The sequence below is a fragment of the Balaenoptera physalus genome (genome assembly GCF_965194825.1).
Source record: "Balaenoptera physalus genome assembly, chromosome: 3".
Classification (NCBI taxonomy): Eukaryota; Metazoa; Chordata; class Mammalia; order Artiodactyla; family Balaenopteridae; genus Balaenoptera; species Balaenoptera physalus.
In genome coordinates this window covers 142,671,318-142,690,566 of record NC_138890.1, presented here as the reverse complement: position 1 = coordinate 142,690,566, position 19,249 = coordinate 142,671,318, and the positions used below count along the sequence as shown (strand labels likewise).

At 38.6% G+C, this 19,249-nt stretch overlaps 1 protein-coding gene across 6 annotated transcripts in view; it reads right to left on the bottom strand.

Moving 5' to 3' along the window:
- Positions 1-19,249, bottom strand: part of OXCT1 (3-oxoacid CoA-transferase 1) — a 160,859-nt gene that overhangs the window by 129,565 nt on the left and 12,045 nt on the right. For all 6 annotated transcript variants that reach the window (XM_082454521.1, XM_082454522.1, XM_082454523.1 and 3 more), the window contains exons 5-7: positions 16,228-16,377; positions 10,981-11,087; positions 8,495-8,555 (exon numbers count right to left, since the gene is read on the bottom strand). In XM_082454521.1, the coding sequence (XP_082310647.1) occupies positions 8,495-8,555; positions 10,981-11,087; positions 16,228-16,377 (318 nt within the window). The remainder of the gene's footprint in view (positions 1-8,494; positions 8,556-10,980; positions 11,088-16,227; positions 16,378-19,249) is intronic.

Sequence of the window (19,249 nt, the reverse complement as noted above, 5' to 3'; positions counted from 1 at the left end):
ATGAATCCACAGGGCTATTGATCACAGGATGATGCTTCTCTCAAAGCCCTCTTGGAGGTAGATGGTGCAGGAGGCAAAAAGACCATAATTGGAATAACTGGCAAGGAAAGCTGGGGGGTAGAGGAATATATTGGCCAAAAACTCCCAATCTGCTTGATTCTAATAGTTAGCACTGAAATGGACTACTTCCAGAGATTCAATACCTTTCAAGATTTTGAAACACCATCCATTGATGATGATTTGAGAATATTTCATAAAATAGTGGAAAAGTGAGACACCCCAGAATCAGTCATTCTGTGGTTCTATCCTAGCTCCATCTAGCTGTGTAACATCAGGTATATAACCTAACCTCTCTGTGCTTTTAAGTCCTTATCTGTAAAATAAGGATAATAATGATTCCTACCTCATAAGACTATCGTTAACATTAAAAAAACTAACAATAACCATAAAGAATACAGCAGTGACTAACATATAATAAATACTTGATTAATAGTAACTATTATTATTGTTAATATTTAACAGGCAGGAAAATACGCAGGTAATTTAAGATCTCTGAAGACTCCTGTTAGACCAGCTCATAATCATCCATCTCACTAGGACCACTGTACAATAAAGTAGGATAGGGCTACAGGAAAAGAATTACAAAGTCCTAAAGGCCAATGCAGGTAACAGAGTGCACAAAACATAGCACAGAAGAGGAGCTGGAGGTCCAGGGTAGTCACTAGACTAAGAATAATACAAAACTCACAGTCCAGATAGATTTTTTGTTATCAGAAGACACCCAATCTATTCATCATCCCCAATTCCAAATTATCTTCTACATCCAAGAGCACAAGTTCTTACAATTCAAGCTAAAGGCATGTGGACCTCTTCTACTATGAGCATGCAGAGGGAGCAGGCTTACAATAATTTATTGTCTAAATTGCTGTTTTGCTTACATTCCTAAACTAGAATGACAAATTATATTTCATCTTGATCCTTCCAATTAGGCTCTGTCCAATCAAACTTTCTCCATTGATGACAATATTCTTTATCTATGTTGATCAACACAATAGTCACGAGCATATGTAGCTACTGAAGAGAAACTGAATTTCTACTTTATCTAATTTTAATTAATTTAAATTTTAAAAGTCGCATGTGGCTAGTGGCTACCATGTTGGACAGTGTGGGTATAATCAATTGGGAGTGGCCATCAGCAGCGCTATATTGAAAGGGATCCTAATGTGAGTCTGTGTCTAACAGGACAGAATGCTGTGAATCAGAGATGTCTGTTCTAGGACACAGGGAGGGCAGCTTTTATCATATTTGCAGGATCAATTAAAGGATTTTATCTCCCCTTCCCTTAAGCCGACAGAGAACCTCTCTTTCCTAATATCTACATTAATTCTCAGACAGTAGAGAGTCACTTCCTGCTTTTGGAAGAGATAAGATTGGCTGAAAAGAACCAGATTATAAAAGAAGGAAAAAAAGAAATTCACCCAGGACAATGCATACTGCCCCATGGTACTCAGAGAAAAAATATTGGTCTGTGGCAGTTTTACAGAAGTACATACAATCAAGAGAGGGTTAAACTATCAATTGTTTTAAGCTACGCTATAGGCTTTTTTTCAGTACTGTTACAGATGTGTGCAATGGACAGGTCATTAAGATGATTCGATTAAAAAAAAAAAAAGAAGATCGCGCAGAGAGAGTACACCACATTATCCATTTTAAATGCAGAAAATATACTGAAGCCATTGCAAAAGAAACCACCCTGCCAGTGTTGAAAGTACATGCCCCAGCACTTTAAAAATAATACACTTCAAACACTGTAAATTAACTATACTTCCATAAAAGAGGAAGAAAACAAACAAAAAAAACGAAGCCAAACTATGGCTATCTACTAAAAATAATAATAATAATAATATACTTCACTTTCCAAGACAGAAACAGAATTCTAACATTTGATTATTTCAGAAATATGGCAGCACTGCCTCCATGAAATACCATCTTGGGCAAGCATATGGAGGAATGAAAAAATGACAGGTAGAATACCACCATCACAAGAAAAATCAAGAACATATATTCTCATTTCCAGATCGCAGGATGGGTTCCTATAAAGCCCTCCCATGGGAAAGCTATCTCAAATGCCCAAGAAAATTTGGTTCCAAAGTGATCCTCATAGCCTAAACGAATCATTTTCAAGTCTCCTTTCAGGTTCAAATACGTATAAACAAAATGGCAGGATTTTGGTATAAGCACCTATTTCTGTCCCAGAGCTTGAACCCTGGGAAAGTTCTAAAATTATTCTAGTGTCTCCCAAACCCTGAGATGTCCAAAGGCGAGCCAGTTAGTGCCTTAATTCAACTGTTCCGAATAGAACCACATCAAAGCAATGAGCTTAGCCTCCTTCTTCCTTAAAGTATCACCAGTATCTAACAGTGAGATAAGGAACTTCTCCTAATACAACTTACTATTTTCCTAGGATTCTGTATACACGAATTCATCTGGAGACAAACTGGAGAACAATTATACCACAGAAGTCCACCCACTAGAGTGAAGGTTCTGAGCCCCACATCAGGCTTCCCAAACCGGGGGTCCAGCAACAGGAGGAGGAATTCCCAGAGAATCAAACTTTGAAGGTTAGCGGGATTTGACTGCAGGACTTCGACAGGACTGGGGGAAACAGAGACTCCACTCCTGGAGGGCACACACAAAGTAGTGTGTGCATCAGGACCCGGGGGAAGGAGCAGTTACCCCATAGGAGATTGAACCAGACCTATCTGCTAGTGTTGGAGGGTCTCCGGCGAGGGGGGTGCGGGGGGGGGCAGCTGTTCCTCACCACTGGGACAAGGACACTGGCAGCAGAAGTTCTGGGAAGTACTCCTTGGCATGAGCCCTCCCAGAGTCCACCATTAGCCCCACCAAAGAGCCTCTAGGCTCCAGTGCTGGGCTGCCTCAGGCCAAACAACCAACAGGGAGGGAAGTCAGCCCCACCCATCAGCAGACAAGTGGATTAAAGTTTTACTGAGCTCTGTCCACCAGAGCAACACCCAGCTCTACCAACCACCAGTCCCTCCTATCAGGAAGCTTGCACAAGCCTCTTAGATAGCCTCATCTACCAGAGGGCAGACAGCAGAAACAAGAAGAACTACAATCCTGCAGCCTGTGGAACAAAAACGACATTCACAGAAAGACAGACAAAATGAAAAGGCAGACGACTATGTACCAGATGAAGGAACAAGATAAAACCCCAGAAAAACACCTAAATGAAGCGGAGATAGGCAACCTTCCAGAAAAAGAATTCAGAATAGTGATAGTGAAATTAATCCAGGACCTCAGAAAAAGAATGGAGGCAAAGATCGAGATGATGCAAGAAATGTTTCACAGAGACCTAGAAGAATTAAAGAACAAACATCTAGAAGAATTAAACAACAAACAAACAGAGATGAACAATACAATATCTGAAATGAAAAATACACTAGAAGGAATTAATAACAGAATAACTGCGGCAGAAGAACGGATAAGTGACCTGGAAGACAGAATGGTGGAATTCACTGCTGCGGAACAGAATAAACAAAAAAGAATGAAAAGAAATGAAGTCAACCTAAGAGACCTCTGGGACAACATTAAATGCACCAACATTCGCATTATAGGGATTATAGGAGAAGAGAGAGAGAGGACCCGAGAAAATATCTGAAGGGATTATAGTCGAAAACTTCCCTAACATGGGAAGGAAATAGCCACCCAAGTCCGGGAAGTGTGGTGAGTCCCAGGCAGGATAAACCCAAGGAGAAACACACCAACACACATAGTAATCAAATTAAGAAAAATTAAAGACAAAGAAAAATTATTAAAAACAAGGGAAAAACAAAAAATAACATACAAGGAAACTCCCATAAGGTTAAGAGCTGATTTCTCAGCAGAAACTCTACAAGCCAGAAGGGAGTGGCACGATATATTTAAAGTGATGAAAGGGAAGAACCTAGAACCATGATTACTCTACCCGGTAAGGATCTCATTCAAATTCAATGGAGAAATCAAAAGCTTTACAGACAAGCAAAAGCTAACAGAATTCAGCACAACCAAACTAGCTCTACAACTAATGCTACAGGAACTTCTCTAAGTGGGAAACACAAGAGAAGAAAAGAACCTACAAAAACAAACCAATAACAATTAAAGAAAATGGTAATAGGAACATACATATTGATAATTACCTTAAACGTGAATGGATTAAATGCTCCAACCAAAAGACACAGGCTCACTGAATGGATACAAAAACAAGACCCATATATATGCTGTCTACAAGAGACCCACTTCAGACCTAGGGACACATACAGACTCAAAGTGAGGGGATGGAAAAAGATGTTCCATGCAAATGGAAATCAAAAGAAACCTGGAGTAGCAATACTCATATCAGATAAAATAGGCTTTAAAATAAAGAATGATACAAGAGATAAGGAAGGACACTACATAATGATCAAGGGACCAATCCAAGAAGAAGATATAACAATTATGAATATATATGCACCCAACATAGGAGCACCTCAATACATAAGGCAACTGCTAACAGCTATAAAAGAGGAAATTGAGAGTAACACAATAGTGGGGGACTTTAACACCTCACTTACACCAATGGACAGATCATCCAAACAGAAAATTAATAAGGAAACACAAGCTTTAAATGACACAACAGACCAGACAGATTTAATTGATATTTATAGGACATTCCATCCAAAAACAGCAGATTACACTTTCTTCTCAAGTGCCCATGGAACATTCTCCAGGATAGATCACATCTTGGGTCACAAATCAAGCCTCAGTAAATTTAAGAATACTGAAATCATATGAAGCATCTTTTCCGACCACAACGTTATGAGATTGGAAATAAGTTACAGGGAAAAAAACGTAAAAAGCACAAACACATGGAGGCTAAAAAGTACGTTACTAAATAACCAAGAGATCACTGAAGAAATCAAAGAGGAAATCACAAAATACCTAGAGACAATTGACAACAAAAACACGGTGATCCAAACCCTATGGGATGCAGCAAAAGCAGTTCTAAGAGGGAAGTATATAGCAATACAAGCCTACCTCAAGAAACAACAAACATCTCAAATAAACCATCTAACCTTACAAGGAACTAGAGAAAGAAGAACAAACAAAACCCAAAGTTAGTAGAAGGAAAGAAATCATAAAGATCAGAGCAGAAATAAAAGAAATAGATACAAAGAAAAGAATAGCAAAGATCAATAAAACTAAAAGCTGGTTCTTTGGGAAGATAAACAAAATTGATAAACCTTTAGCCAGACTCAACAAGAAAAAGAGGGAGAGGACTCAAATCAATAAAATTAGAAGTGAAAAAGAAGTTACAACGGACACTGCAGTAACACAGAGCATCATAAGAGACTACTACAAGCAACACTGTGCCAATTAAATGGACGACCTGGAAGAAATGGACAGATTCTTAGAAAGGTATAACCTTCCAAGACTGAACCAGGAAGAAATAGAAAATATGAACAGACCAATCACAAGTAATGAAATTGAAACTGTGATTAAAAATCTTCCAACAAACAAAAGTCCAGGACCAGATGGCTTCACAGGTGAATTCTATCAAACATTTAGAGAAGAGCTAACACCCATCCTTCTCAAACTCTTCCAAAATATAGCAGAGGAAGGAACACTCCCAAACTCATTCTGAGGCCACCATCACCCTGATACCTAAACAGACAAAGATACTACAAAAAAAGAAAATTACAGACCAATATCACTGATGAATATAGATGCAAAAATCCTCAACAAAACACTAGCAAACAGAATCCAACAACACATTAAAAGGATCATACACCATGATCAAGTGGGGTTTATCCCAGGAATGAAAGGATTCTTCAATATACGCAACTCAATCAATGTGATACACCATATTAACAAATTGAAGAATAAGAACCATATGATCATCTCAGTAGATACAGAAAAAGCTTTTGACAAATTCAACATCCATTTATGATAAAAACTCTCCAGAAAGTGGGCATAGAGGGAAACTACCTCAACATAATAAAGGCCATATATGACAAACCCACAGCAAACATCATTCTCAAGGGTGAAAAACTGAAAGCATTTCCTCTAAGATCAGGAACAAGACAAGGATGTCCACTCTTGCCACTATTATTCAACATAGCTTTGGAAGTCGTAGCCACGGCAATCAGAGAAGAAAAAGACATAAAAGGAATACAAATTGGAAAAGAAGAAGTAAAACTGTCACAGTTTGCAAATGACATTATATTATACATAGATAATCCTAAAGATGCCACCAGAAAACTACTAGAGCTAATCAGTGAAGCTGGTAAAGTTGCAGGATACAAAATTAATGCACAGAAATCTCTTGCAGTCCTATACACTAACAATGAAAGATCAGAAAGAGAAATTAAGGAAACAATCCCATTCACCATTACAACAAAAAGAATAAAATACCTAGGAATAAACCTACCTAAGGAGGCAAAAGACCTGTACTCAGAAAACTATAAGACACTGATGAAAGAAATCAAAGACAACACAAACAGATGGAGAGATATACCATGTTCTTGGATTGGAAGAATCAATATTGTGAAAATGACTATACTACCCAAAGCAATCTACAGATTCAATGCAATCCCTATCAAATTACCAGTGGCATTTTTTACAGAACTAGAACAAAAAATCTTAAAATGTGTATGGAGACACAAAAGACCCAGAATAGACAAAGCAACCTTGAGGGGAAAAAACGGATCTGGAGGAATCAGACTCCCTGACTTCAGACTATACTACAAAGCTACAGTAATCAAGACAATATGGTACTGGCACAAAAACAGAAATATAGATCAACAGAACAGGATAGAAAGCCCAGAGATAAACCCACGCACCTATGGTCAACTAATCTATGACAAAGGAGGCAAGGATATACATGGAGAAAAGACAGTCTCTTCAGTAAGTGGGGCTGGGAAAATTGGGCAGCTACATGTAAAAGAATGAAATTAGAACACTCCCTAACACCATACACAAAAATAAACTCAAAATGGATTAAAGACCTAAATGTAAGACCAGACACTATAAAGCTCTTAGAGGATAACATAGAACACTCTAACATAAATTACAGCAATATCTTTTTTGACCCACCTCCTAGAGTAATGGAAATAAAAACAAAAATAAACAAATGGGACCTAATGAAACTTCAAAGCTTTTGCACCACAAAGGAAACTATAAACAGGACAAAAAGACAACCCTCAGAATGGGAGAAAATATTTGCAAAAGAAACAATGAACAAAGGATTAATCTCCAAAATATATAAACAGCTCATGCAGCTCAATATTAAAAAAACAAGCAACCCAATCAAAAAATGGGCATTTGAAAACCTAAATGGACATTTCTCCAAAGAAGACATACAGATGGCCAAGAGGCACACAGAAAGCTGGTTAACATCACTAATTATAAGAGAAATGCAAATCAAAACTGCAATGAGGTGCCACCTCACACCGGTCAGAATGGCCATCATCAGAAAATCTACAAACAACAAATGCTGCAGAGGGTGTGGAGAAAAGGGAACCCTCTTACACTGTTGGTCGGAATGTCAATTGATACAGCCACTATGGAGAACAGTATGGAGGTTCCTTAAAAAACTACAAATAGAATTACCTTATGACCCAGCAATACCACTACTGGGCATATACCCAGACAAAACCATAATTCAAAAAGACAGATGCACCCCAATGTTCATTGCAGCACTATTTACAATAGCCAGGTCATGGAAGCAAGCTAAATGCCCACTGACAGAAGAATGGATAAAGAAGATGTGTTCCATATTTACAATAGCATATTACTCAGCCATAGAAAGAAACAAAATTGGGTCATTTGTAGAGAGTGGATGGACCTGGAGACTGTCATACAGAGTGAAGTAAGTCAGAAAGAGAAAAACAAATATCATATATTAACGCATATATGTGGAATCTAGAAAAACAGTACAAATGAACCAGTTTGCCAGGCAGAAATAGAGACACAGATGTAGAGAACAAATGTATGGACACCAAGGGGGGAAAGCAGGGGGAATGAATTGGGAGATTGGGACTGACATATATACACTAATATGTATAAAATAGATAACTAATAAGAACCTGCTGTATAAAAAATATAAAATAAAATTTTTTTTAAAAAGTGAAAAAAAAAAATTTCATCTGGAGACTTCACCCAAGAAGGTACAGTTTACTCAAGTACCAAAAGACTTTTATGAGCTGGTCAGCCTAATAGCTTGATTCCCAAACAGAGTGTTCTAGTGAGACTGTAGCTAACCAGAAAGCTCATGTTCCAGCAAAACTTCAACTATCATATATTTAAATAGAGTCCTTCAACATCCAAAATGAAAAAGTGGTTATTGTTTGCCCTCCTTCGTGAAAACAAATGAACCGTTGTACTTTTTCTTGAACTAACACATAACATCAACTTTGAAAATTAACAACAGGAAATCAGAAATAACCTCTTCTCTTACCTCCACCACTGTGGTTTCTGCAGCTTTGCACATCGGCAAGTTGAAATTCCTTGCACTTTTCCTACATTACAGGAATAAGGAAGTGGGGAAAGAAGGGCAAAAATAAGAAGTGTCTCTCTCAGCTTTAATTATAGATTAAAAGAATTTCTGTAAACCAAGACTTTGTGAATCTTTTTAAAAGAGTGTATCATATTTTCGATAAGTTCTATAGCTATTTTATAAACAAAAACAATATGATGGCCACTTTATTCAATTATATAGCTTTTTATGGGGTTAAGAGAAAGAGGGACTATTTTTCATATTCAACATAGTTATACACAGAAAAATAAAATGGATATTAATAAATCTACTCTAAAACTAATTTCTCTAAGTCTTTTACCTGAGATGCCACTTTGTTTTATAGTTAAATATTTCACTAAACTTGCTCTTGTTAAAATATTAAGAAAAGTAGCAAGTGCTTTATATGAGAAGCTATAGTAATTATACTCCTATTAAAGAGAAACCTATTGCTGAAATTAACTGAATCATTCACGGCTGATTTGTGAGTCCTAAAGATCAGTGTGGAGAACCAACTTCTAATGAAATTTTTAAAGCTACACACCCCCCCCATCAGACCCTGAGGTGTAAAATTTTAAGAAGCGGCCAATTTTGCTGATGGTTCTGCATTCCCAAATTCCTAAATTAATGCACTTCCTCTAATCATAAAAATTGTAATGTATTTTTGTTTCAGAGAGTGTAAATTGATAGGGAAAATTCTTTGGTAAAGAGAAATAATTCACAGCTATGTCGTAACAGCTCTTTGTGCCACCAATGTTTCTTTCACTTGGATTCAAGGATAGGTACGTCCTCAAGAGAGGAATCCTTGTGTACTTTGACAAGTAACCGTGTTGGATTCCACCAGACATCCAGCATCAAAAGCTCCAAGGGCAGAGTGGCCTGAGGTGCAGGCATGCAGAGCCCGCCCCCTCTAACAATGGCCTAGACAGACCTCTATACCAGTTGTCCCACTAAACGTGAAGGTCAGCCTAGAAGTCAGTATCTTAAGAATCTAGGCCACCTGACCACTGGCGACAAGCACTCTCATTTCACATCAAAGCTCAATGGCTACTGAGCAGAAACTACAGGCATAAGGTCTGTACTCAGAATAGCCCTTGTGCAGTCTTTAGATAACAGGCAATAAAGCACAGGATAAACTCATGGAAATACTTTAAATAATTCATTTCCATTTGCTACTATACAATTTCATTAATCTTTTTTAAAAAAAACAACTAAGCTTTACAAGCATTACATCAAGGTGTCAGATAAGGTAGACATCATTCAAAATGTCCTCTGTAATTGCCAAAATTAGTTATAATATCAAAAATTGGCTAAATCCCGGGACTTCCCTCGTGGTCCAGTGGTTAAGACCCACACTTCCACCACAGGGGGCACGGGTTCGATTCCTAGTTGGGGAACTAAGATCTCACACGCTGCGGCCCGGACAAAAAAACAAAAACAAAAACAAAACAAAAACAAACGAACAAAAAAATTGGCTAAATTCAAGAAATCAAATACAGTATTAATGTCATAGAAGATCTTCAGAAATGGACAAAAACATGAGAGTGATCACTGATAATTTAATTGTGATCATGCCAAAGCTGCATTTGGTAAAGATAAAAAATATCACTAACTAAAAGCAGGAAAAGGCCAATATTATGAGAACGACAATTATTTCTGCAACCTAACAGGTGACGTCTTCAAGACCAAACATTTTGAAAAACTTTTATGAGTATATTCAAACATGGCACAATTTGCAAAAACAGCTATATAATCCCTAAATCCAAGATACTAAAACTTGGTATTTAGTATGCTTAGGGTAATCAAAAGATATTGAAATCTATTAAGTGGCTTAATATCTGTGGCTATCTAGATAATGAGAATGAAAGTTAAACATTATTAAGGTTAACCAACTTTCCAGACATAATCTTTATAAGCATTTCCTAGAAGACACCAACAGGCCTGGAAAAGAACGGACCTAAGTGATTATTAGCAATATTTTTCCAGAATATCAAAGTAACAGGCATTTTAAGACAATGCATATAAATAACACTGTCAAAATTAAATATAATTGTGTGCTTTTGTCACATTTTCTAAGCATGTCACAACACTGTAACTAGTTTTGGCAACTAAAGTACACAGGGGTAAAAATAATTTGTATGTGACTATATACAAGGATATACAGATTCAAATAGTTAACAAACAGTGCACCATGGGTACCAACCAATCAGAACAGACGCCCTCAAGTGCATCAAACCAGCATGACCGCACAGCAATGGTTCTGCACCCACCTATATACACACACATGGGTGTGTTTGATTTTAAGCCATTTTTAAAATAAATTTTTAAATACCAAACACATCAAGATATCCATTTTGTAATCATAATTTCGGAAATATAAAGTTGCTGAAATGCACTACATTTAACATTTTTTAAAACCATTATACTACCTGAAAATCACATTTCCTGCTCGGTCTGCCTTCCAGGCTTTCACCAAAGCGAAATCCCCTGTGATTGCTTCCTCCAAAATAAAATGCTGACCATTAAACTCCCTCACCTGCAAGAGACAAAGAGGGCATTGTCAGGATCTGCAGAGGTCTTGTTTGGTTGTGCTCCCTACTCTGATAGAGGCAGATAATAGGGATACAAGCCTAGTTAGAAAAGGAGGGAGAGATCTAAACTGAGACTTCAAGGAAGAGTAGTGCAGGCAACCAGGGCTTCGTCAAAATGGTGAAGAGGACACTGAGGGAGCAGCATGTGCAAAGGCTCAGCGGCAAGAGGAAGCTTGGTAATTGTGAGGAACTGAAAGTTCCATATGCTTACGGCATAGGCTGTGTGTGTTAGCACTCACTTTATTATTTGTGTGAATAAGTTACATACTGAACACGAAAAAGAGCCCCTCTTTCCCTCCACCCCAGAAAACCATGTAAGTTGCATGAAATGGGCAATACATTGTTTTCCTGCCTAAAGTAGTTATAAAAATCCATTCATCTCTTCTAATGAATCCATTATCCTCTGTTGAGATTTTAATTGGGATTCCTAAAATTTGTAGACTAATTTGTAGAGAACTGATACGCTATATCCTCCCACCTGTGAGAATATAGGCTTACATTTTTTAAAGTCTTCTTTTACCTCCTTCAATAGTTTCATAGTTTTCCCTCAGAAAAAGCTTTGTATATATTTTCCAGCTTTATTCACAGGTGCTTCTTGGTGTTTGATACCACTGTGACTGTTATATTTTATTCTATTACACCTTCTCTCTGTCATTACTGGTCTAATGGAAGGCTACTGATTTTTGTATGTTTATTTACTTTTAATTCTACTCCAAATGGGAGGGGAGGGGAGAAGACACATAAAGCAAAACTATGCCACAGCATTTTGCTCCTTTTTTCTTCATGGGGACTTAGCTCTGGGAATTGAAACGAAGAGGGGAAACAACGTCAACACCTCTCTCCATCACCACACAAGATGGGAGCCATTTGAAGGCCAAACTCCATTTTCATTCCTACTGCGCCCCCTAGTGGACAAATTGCATGCATTTTATAGAAAGCTGGAGAAAGTTCCAGTACATTTACTTTTCTTTAACTGTGGTTTAAAAAAAGAAATTCTTCCTTTTTTTTTAAAATTATAGTTAATTTACAGTATTGTGCTAGTTTCACGTGTGCAGCAGAGTGATTCAGACATATATATGTACACATATACATATATATTCTTTTTCAGATTCTTTTCCATTATAGGTTACTACAGATATTAAATATAGTTCCCTGTGCTATACAGTAGGTTCTTGTTTATTTATATATATATATAGTAGTGTGTGTATGTTAATCCCAAACTCCTAATTTATCCCTCTCCCTCGCTTTCCCTTTTGGTAACCATACATTTGTTTTCTATGTCTATGAGTCTATTTCTGTTTTGTAAATAAGTTCATCTGTACCAATTTTTTAGATTCCACATATAAGTGATATCATATGATATCTGTCTTTCTCTGTCTGCCTTCATTTAGTATGATAATCTCTAGGTCCATTCATGTTGCTGCAAATGGAATTATTTCATTTCTTTTCATGGCTCAGTAATATTCCACTGTATGTATGTACCACATCTTCTTTAACCATTCATCTGTTGATGAACATTTAGGTCTTGACTATTGTAAATAGTGCTGCTATGAACATTGGGGTGCATGTATCTTTTCGAACTAGAGTTTTTGTCTTTTCCAGATATATGCCCAGGAGTGGGATTGCTGGATCATATGGTGACTCTACTTTTAGTTTTTTAAGGAACCTCCATACTGTTTTCCATTGTGGCTACACCAATTTACATTCCCACCAACAGTGTAGGAGGGTTCCCTTTTCTCCACATCCTCTCCACCATTTTATTATTTGTAGACTTTTTGATGATGGCCATTCTGACCAGTGTGAGGCGATACCTCATTGTAGTTTTGATTTGCACTAAAACAGAATCATTTCTTAAAGAACAGTTTCCTTAAAGACATTATCCCACTTTCCTGTTAGAAAAGATGAATGAATTTAGGGAATCACTGATGAATGAGGATCATATTAATATGAACTTAGAAAAATTATATGAAAGACATTTGTAACCTACACATCAATATAGTTTGTCTTATGTATTTCAGTCATCACCAGAGATGATAGTTGAGGCCTTTACACAGATCTAGAGAACTACATATACATCTAAATATATGCTAAGCCAGGGCAAAGTAAAAACATTGGCGTTTCTTTCTATTCCAGTTATCTAATTTCCTGAAGGGTCTACACATCAGCAGTTGCTAAGTGTTCACTATTCTAAAATTTTAAAACAGGGGAGGAATTGGTTTTGTCAAACTAGCTGTTATACTCACTTAAAAGACTTATGCACTTCAGAGTCTCCACTTCCTCATCTTTCAGTCCTTTCTTGAATCCACTCCAGTCAAATTTTCACCATTCCAGAAAAATCTTCTTCTCCAGAAAAATCAGTTTAAGGTCACCAATGACCTCCACGTTTCCAAATCCAATAGTCAATTTCCAGTCCTCTTACCCAACCTCTTCATACTCTGACATGGTTGATCACTCCCTCCTTTGTAAAAGTTCCCATCTTCCAAATCACCGGACTCCCCTGGGTTTCCTCTCCACTCACTAGACACTCTTTCCCATCTTATTTGCTGCTCCTTTTCCTCTTTTCAACCTTTCAATGTCAGGCCTCTTCTAAACCCTTAAATGTAAAAGAGCTGTTCTCTGTCTACACTCCAGCCCCAGTCCCATGGATTTAAACACCACATGGTGATACCTCCAAAGTTCCTACCCCAGCTCTCAACCCTCCCGGAGCTGAGCTCGAGCCTACAGAACACCTCCCCTTGGAAGCTAATGAACGTCTCAAAAGCACCAAGTCCAGGCAGAGCTCTTTGATTACCCCCTCGCTCGGCCCATTTCAATAAGCAGCATGCTTGATTCTTGTCCTTTCTTACTCAGTAAATCCTGTTGGCTCTACTATCAACATATTTCCCAATTGCAACAACTTCTCACAAATTCCACTGCTTAAACCACCTTCCACTCCCACCTGGATTAATACAACAGCCTCTGCATCCGTCTCCCTGCTTCTGCTGTTGGGTCTCCAGCAAAAAACTCACTACCCAACAACCACAGTGCTCTTTCCAAAATGTAACTCAGATCCCATCACTGTCCCACCATATTCAAAACACTCTGTTGTCCTCTCACCACACTCAGTAAAGGCCAAACTCGTGTGGTCTGGCTCCTGCCTCTCTTTAACCTCCAACCCTACCACTCTCTCCTAATTCACTCTGTTCCAGTCTCACTGCCCTGCTGTTCCACACATGAGGCAAGCCTGCCCTGGGACCCTGTCCTTCCTCTTCCTTCTGACTAGAGCACAAACCTATAATCTTCACCCGCCTCATTCCCTATTTTATTCAGGACTCTACCAAATGTCACCTGCTCAGAGAGGTTTTCCCTGACCCAGCCTGGAGCACACCTTCCTGACCACTCATCATCCTCTCTGCCTTTGCCCTACTTGATTTGTGTTCACAGCACTTCCAGTATTGACATTGTGTGTTTGTCTATTTGTCCCTTGTCAGGGGCACTTGGTCTAGAACACCCCTTTTTCCACCACACTTAGACCAGTGCTTGACAAACAGAAGGTCCTCAATAACTATCCTGACCTAAGGAATTCACTCATTTCCTCTTCCCACCGTAATCAAGGACGACAAAGAGCTAACAAGAATCATTTCAAGAAATTATTGTTGTATCCTAGGGGATGCAGACAAAGTGACAAAACTGCTAGATTCCTACACCTGACTCCAGGCTGAAATGAACCCAGGCATTCAGAACAGATTCTAGTCTATCCTATGTTTTCACCAGGAGAGTTAATGCTGTAACTTCTAGCAAGCTCTCAAAGCATTCACCCGATTTTGCCAGGCATCTTTATCTATATTAACCAAGATCCATCTTAATAATTAGGTTCCTGTCCTTTACTTTGTCAAAAACTTTTTAAACCTAATTAGGCAGTAAAGAAAGAAGCAAGATAGAGTATGAAAAATTTTAACAAAAGCTTTGAGTCAATATAGGTCACTCTAATCAGAAAGGCAAAGCTCCAGATGGAGGACGCTGCTGGACAAACGCTGGACAGCAGGGGACAAGGGCATGACCTTTATCTTCCCTCAAGACACGGACGTGCAGAGCTAACATCCCTATAAGCAGAAAGGTGATAAAAGCCCTTGATTTACTAAATTTTCGCTTCCCTAGAGATAAGCTCAGCATTTCTGCAACCTTTGTTAACTCTCATGAGCCATGTGGGCAGGGAGAAGGGAAAGATACTAAAAATACAGGTGGCCTGTGTCATTTTAAAAACTGGCTCAAACCTGAGTATCTCAAATACCTGTATCTAGAGTTCTTTTCTTTTCTTTTTTTTTTTAAAGATTTTTTTGATGTGGACTATTTTTAAAGTCTTCATTGAATTTGTTACAGTATTGCTTCTGTTTTATGTTTTGGTTTTTTGGCCGTGAGGCATGTGGGATCTTAGCTCCCCAACCAGGAATCGAACCCACACCCCCTGCATTGGTAGGCGAAGTCTTAACCACTGGATTGCCAGGTAAGTCCCTATTCTTTTCTAATATGTGAGTGAAGTTACCCAGGATAAAGATACCCCATCATATCTAGCACTTTAAATAAAACTAAGTTATTCAGTTATTCAAATATGTCCAGTATACAAAATGAAGGACAAAGGAGATAATATGAACCCTCTTCCATTATATAGTTATAACTGCCCCCGCTTTTTAAGATTGTAGACAAACTTGTGATTTCTTTGGCTTTTTTCTCCCCCTTCAATTACATCCAGAAGGGGCCTGAGCATGAAGAGTTTCATGCCATATATAGCATACATTTACTCTATTTTCCACATAAACATAATCATCAATTATAAACGCTCCTAAATTTCTTAAAACTTACCATAAAACTAATCTTGACTTGCACCTCTTCTACGGATTACAGATTCTTCTCATTTATTTATTCTGGTCTCTCTATGTGATTTAAATTACTAGCAGATGCTCAGTTTTAGCTAGAAATTTTACCTAACGTGTTTACATTATGGAATGAATGACAGTGTTTGTTCTCACACAGGTGTGGTTTTATACTTAGTTACCCAGCTGAGTCCACCTGGAATCCTGTGCTGATAGAGATATCCAGCTTTCTTACCTCTCTTGGCTTACTGGCAATGGCAATGCTGCCGTCTTTGCTGTATTTGATCGGTGACCCTCCTTCTTGCACCAGGGTCCCATACCCTGTGCTGGTGTAAAATGCAGGCACTCCAGCCCCACCTGCACGAATCCTCTCTGCAAGCGTGCCCTACAAGTGAGCAAACAACACTGCATCAGAAGTCCATTAAACACACTTCTGTCTGCAGACACAGAAACACAGGCACCGTCCCTGTTTTCTAGGTGTTTATCTATCTAAACCACACCCAGCAGTGCATACTGGTTTGTGCATACTCTGGGGCTGACACCGCAGGCTAGAATATCAATGTAAAACAGTTACTATCTTTCTAGACAACAACCTCTCTATCCTTAATCCTTAATTCTTAATGGAACTGCTTATTTGTATATTAGTGCTTTCAGCTTCCATGTCTCCACTGGTTTCTTGACATCACATTCTACATCAGTCTATCTGTAATATTTTTAAATCAATTTCCAAATCTGAAGTATGTAACTTTAACTGTATACATTAAAAAACATACAGTTAAATTTTGTGTTTTACTGTGTGCTCTATGTAGGCATGGCCTGAACCTTATCTTTAATAACAATGTTATGATTATATAATAATAATGTAAAACGTTCAAACCTATCTAGAATTTATTCTAAACCATTCTCATAAGTATTTTATCTACTACATTATCTAACTAAGGAAAAATTCAAGCTAGACAAAGAGTATAACATACAGGTAAAATGGTTTTTAAAAAGCCAAGAGAGATTCAAATTTTGTTTCAGAGTAGGAACAGCTATATGTAAAGTTTTTTTGTATCTTCTTCTGATCATCTTTGTCCCCCTTCTAGGGACCAGTGATTTCAAACCTAATTTCCCCAGCTCTTCCACCACCACCTGCCTTTCCACCCAGTTTTCCCACACGGTAATAACTCTGGACCCAAACGTTTCCTGACACGCTCCCTAACGTGAAACGTCTTGTTACGGTCTAGCTACATCATATTCAGACTAAATAACTGACTAGCTAACCAGTAGTAAGAATAGGTTCAGATTTTGTTTTGTTTTGTTTTGGCTGTGCCATGCGGCTTGTGGGATCTCAGCTCCCCGACCAGGGATTGAACCCGTGCCCCCTGCAGTGGAAGCACGGAGCCCTAACTGCTGGACTGCCAGGGAATTCCCTAGGTTTAGATATTAATGATGGTGTGTTAATATTGTCCCAACCTGAAAACAATTTTCCACTTGAACTGGGGCCTTTAAATACTAAACTCAAAGAAGGGACTAACAGCTGGGATTTCAGACACTGAGTCATTTGGAATAGGCGGGATATTCTGAGGAAGGATGGACCTGTGACATAACTGAAAACCTTCCAGATACCTGGTTCTCTGTTCTAACTGATGGACAGAGGTGACTCTTCCCTGCACTTTGGGTATTTTAAGTTAATAACAACCACAAAAATTAAATCATCAAAACAACCATAATAACACTCCCTACTTTAAAATATTTTTATGTCCACCCTCCCTGAATACTATACTCCTCTTTGTCCACCTGGGCAAAGGCATGAAAATCGACTATTGCCACATACAGGCCCCCTGCAGGTACCACCAAGACCCCACATCCAACCCCCAAGGGAGTCCTAATCCTTACCACTTCATCAGCACTTCCTCCCTGGCTCTCAGGCTGCAAAACAAGTTCCCAGAGCCAATGTTTACTCATGCACCACTAAGTTGGGGCAGGAAATCCTGAACTTCTTTCAGCTTAAAGGAAGAATGTGAAAGAAATATTAAGGAAGTTCCTTTCCCATGTATATGCCCTCTGACAAAATAAGGGATAATGCAAAAGATAAAAAAAAGGCAGGGACTTCCCTGGTGGTCCAGTGGTTAAGAATCCACCTTCCAATGCAGGGGATGCAGGTTCGATCCCCGGTCAGGGAACTAAGATCCCACATGCCATGGGGCAACTAAGCCCATGCACCACAACTAGAGAGAAGCCCGTGTGCTGCAACTACCGAGCCCATGCACTCTAGAGCCCGTGCGCCACAACTGGAGAAGCCTGCGTACCGCAACGGAGACCCAGCACAGACAAAAAAAAAAAAAAAAGATAAAAAAAGTAATTGAAAAGTTAATTTTCAATAGCTCCACAACTCAAAGGATATGTTACCTCAACCTATAATGTGAAGATGAAAAGTATATGCTATGGACAGATTTGTGTTCCCCCTTCCTCCCAAAATTCACATGTTGAAGCCCTAACCTCCAATGTGCAACAAGGTTAAATGAGGTCATAAGGGTGGGGCCCTGATCAAAGAGGATTATTGTCCTTATAATAAGAGACCCCAGAGCACTCACTTGTACGTGCTCTCCCTCTCACTGTCCCTCTCCCTCTCTCCCCTTCCCCCACCAAGAACCAAATCAGCCTGTACCTTGATCTTGTACTTCTCAGCCACCATAACAGTGAGAAATAAATTTCTCTTCTCTAAGCCACCCAGTCTGCGGTATTTTGTAAAAGCGGCACAAGCGATGAAGATAGTACACCTTTTGTTATTCTCAAAAAACTTTAAATGAAAATTGGATAAATCAAGCATGTGTAATACTATGAGAGGCACAGGTGCCAACACTGTAGAGTGATCAGGTGTGACTTGGAAAAACACTGTGAAGCTTCAGGTAGAAAAAACAGTTCTCCCATGCTTGTTCTCTCCAGATAAGCATATACAGCGATTTAATGATTGAATTTTAAAAAAATTCTGCTATATTACATTATTACCAATTTGATGAAGTCAGTGGTAATAATACATTCTGTTGACAAAAATAAAGCAGAGTGGTGGGCTCAGTTTCAGAGATGAAGGCAGACCATGTCAAAATGGAAGAGTAATGCATACAACCTGTAGACCCTTGTTTTACTCATATAGCTTCAAAAACTTTGCTCAGGACAAACTCTTCAATCAGTTAGGAGAGGAAATGGTGTATAAAGTGAGCAGAAACTTGCTAGATTAATTGCAATCACTGCTTCCTTTGTAATGGCGTCAG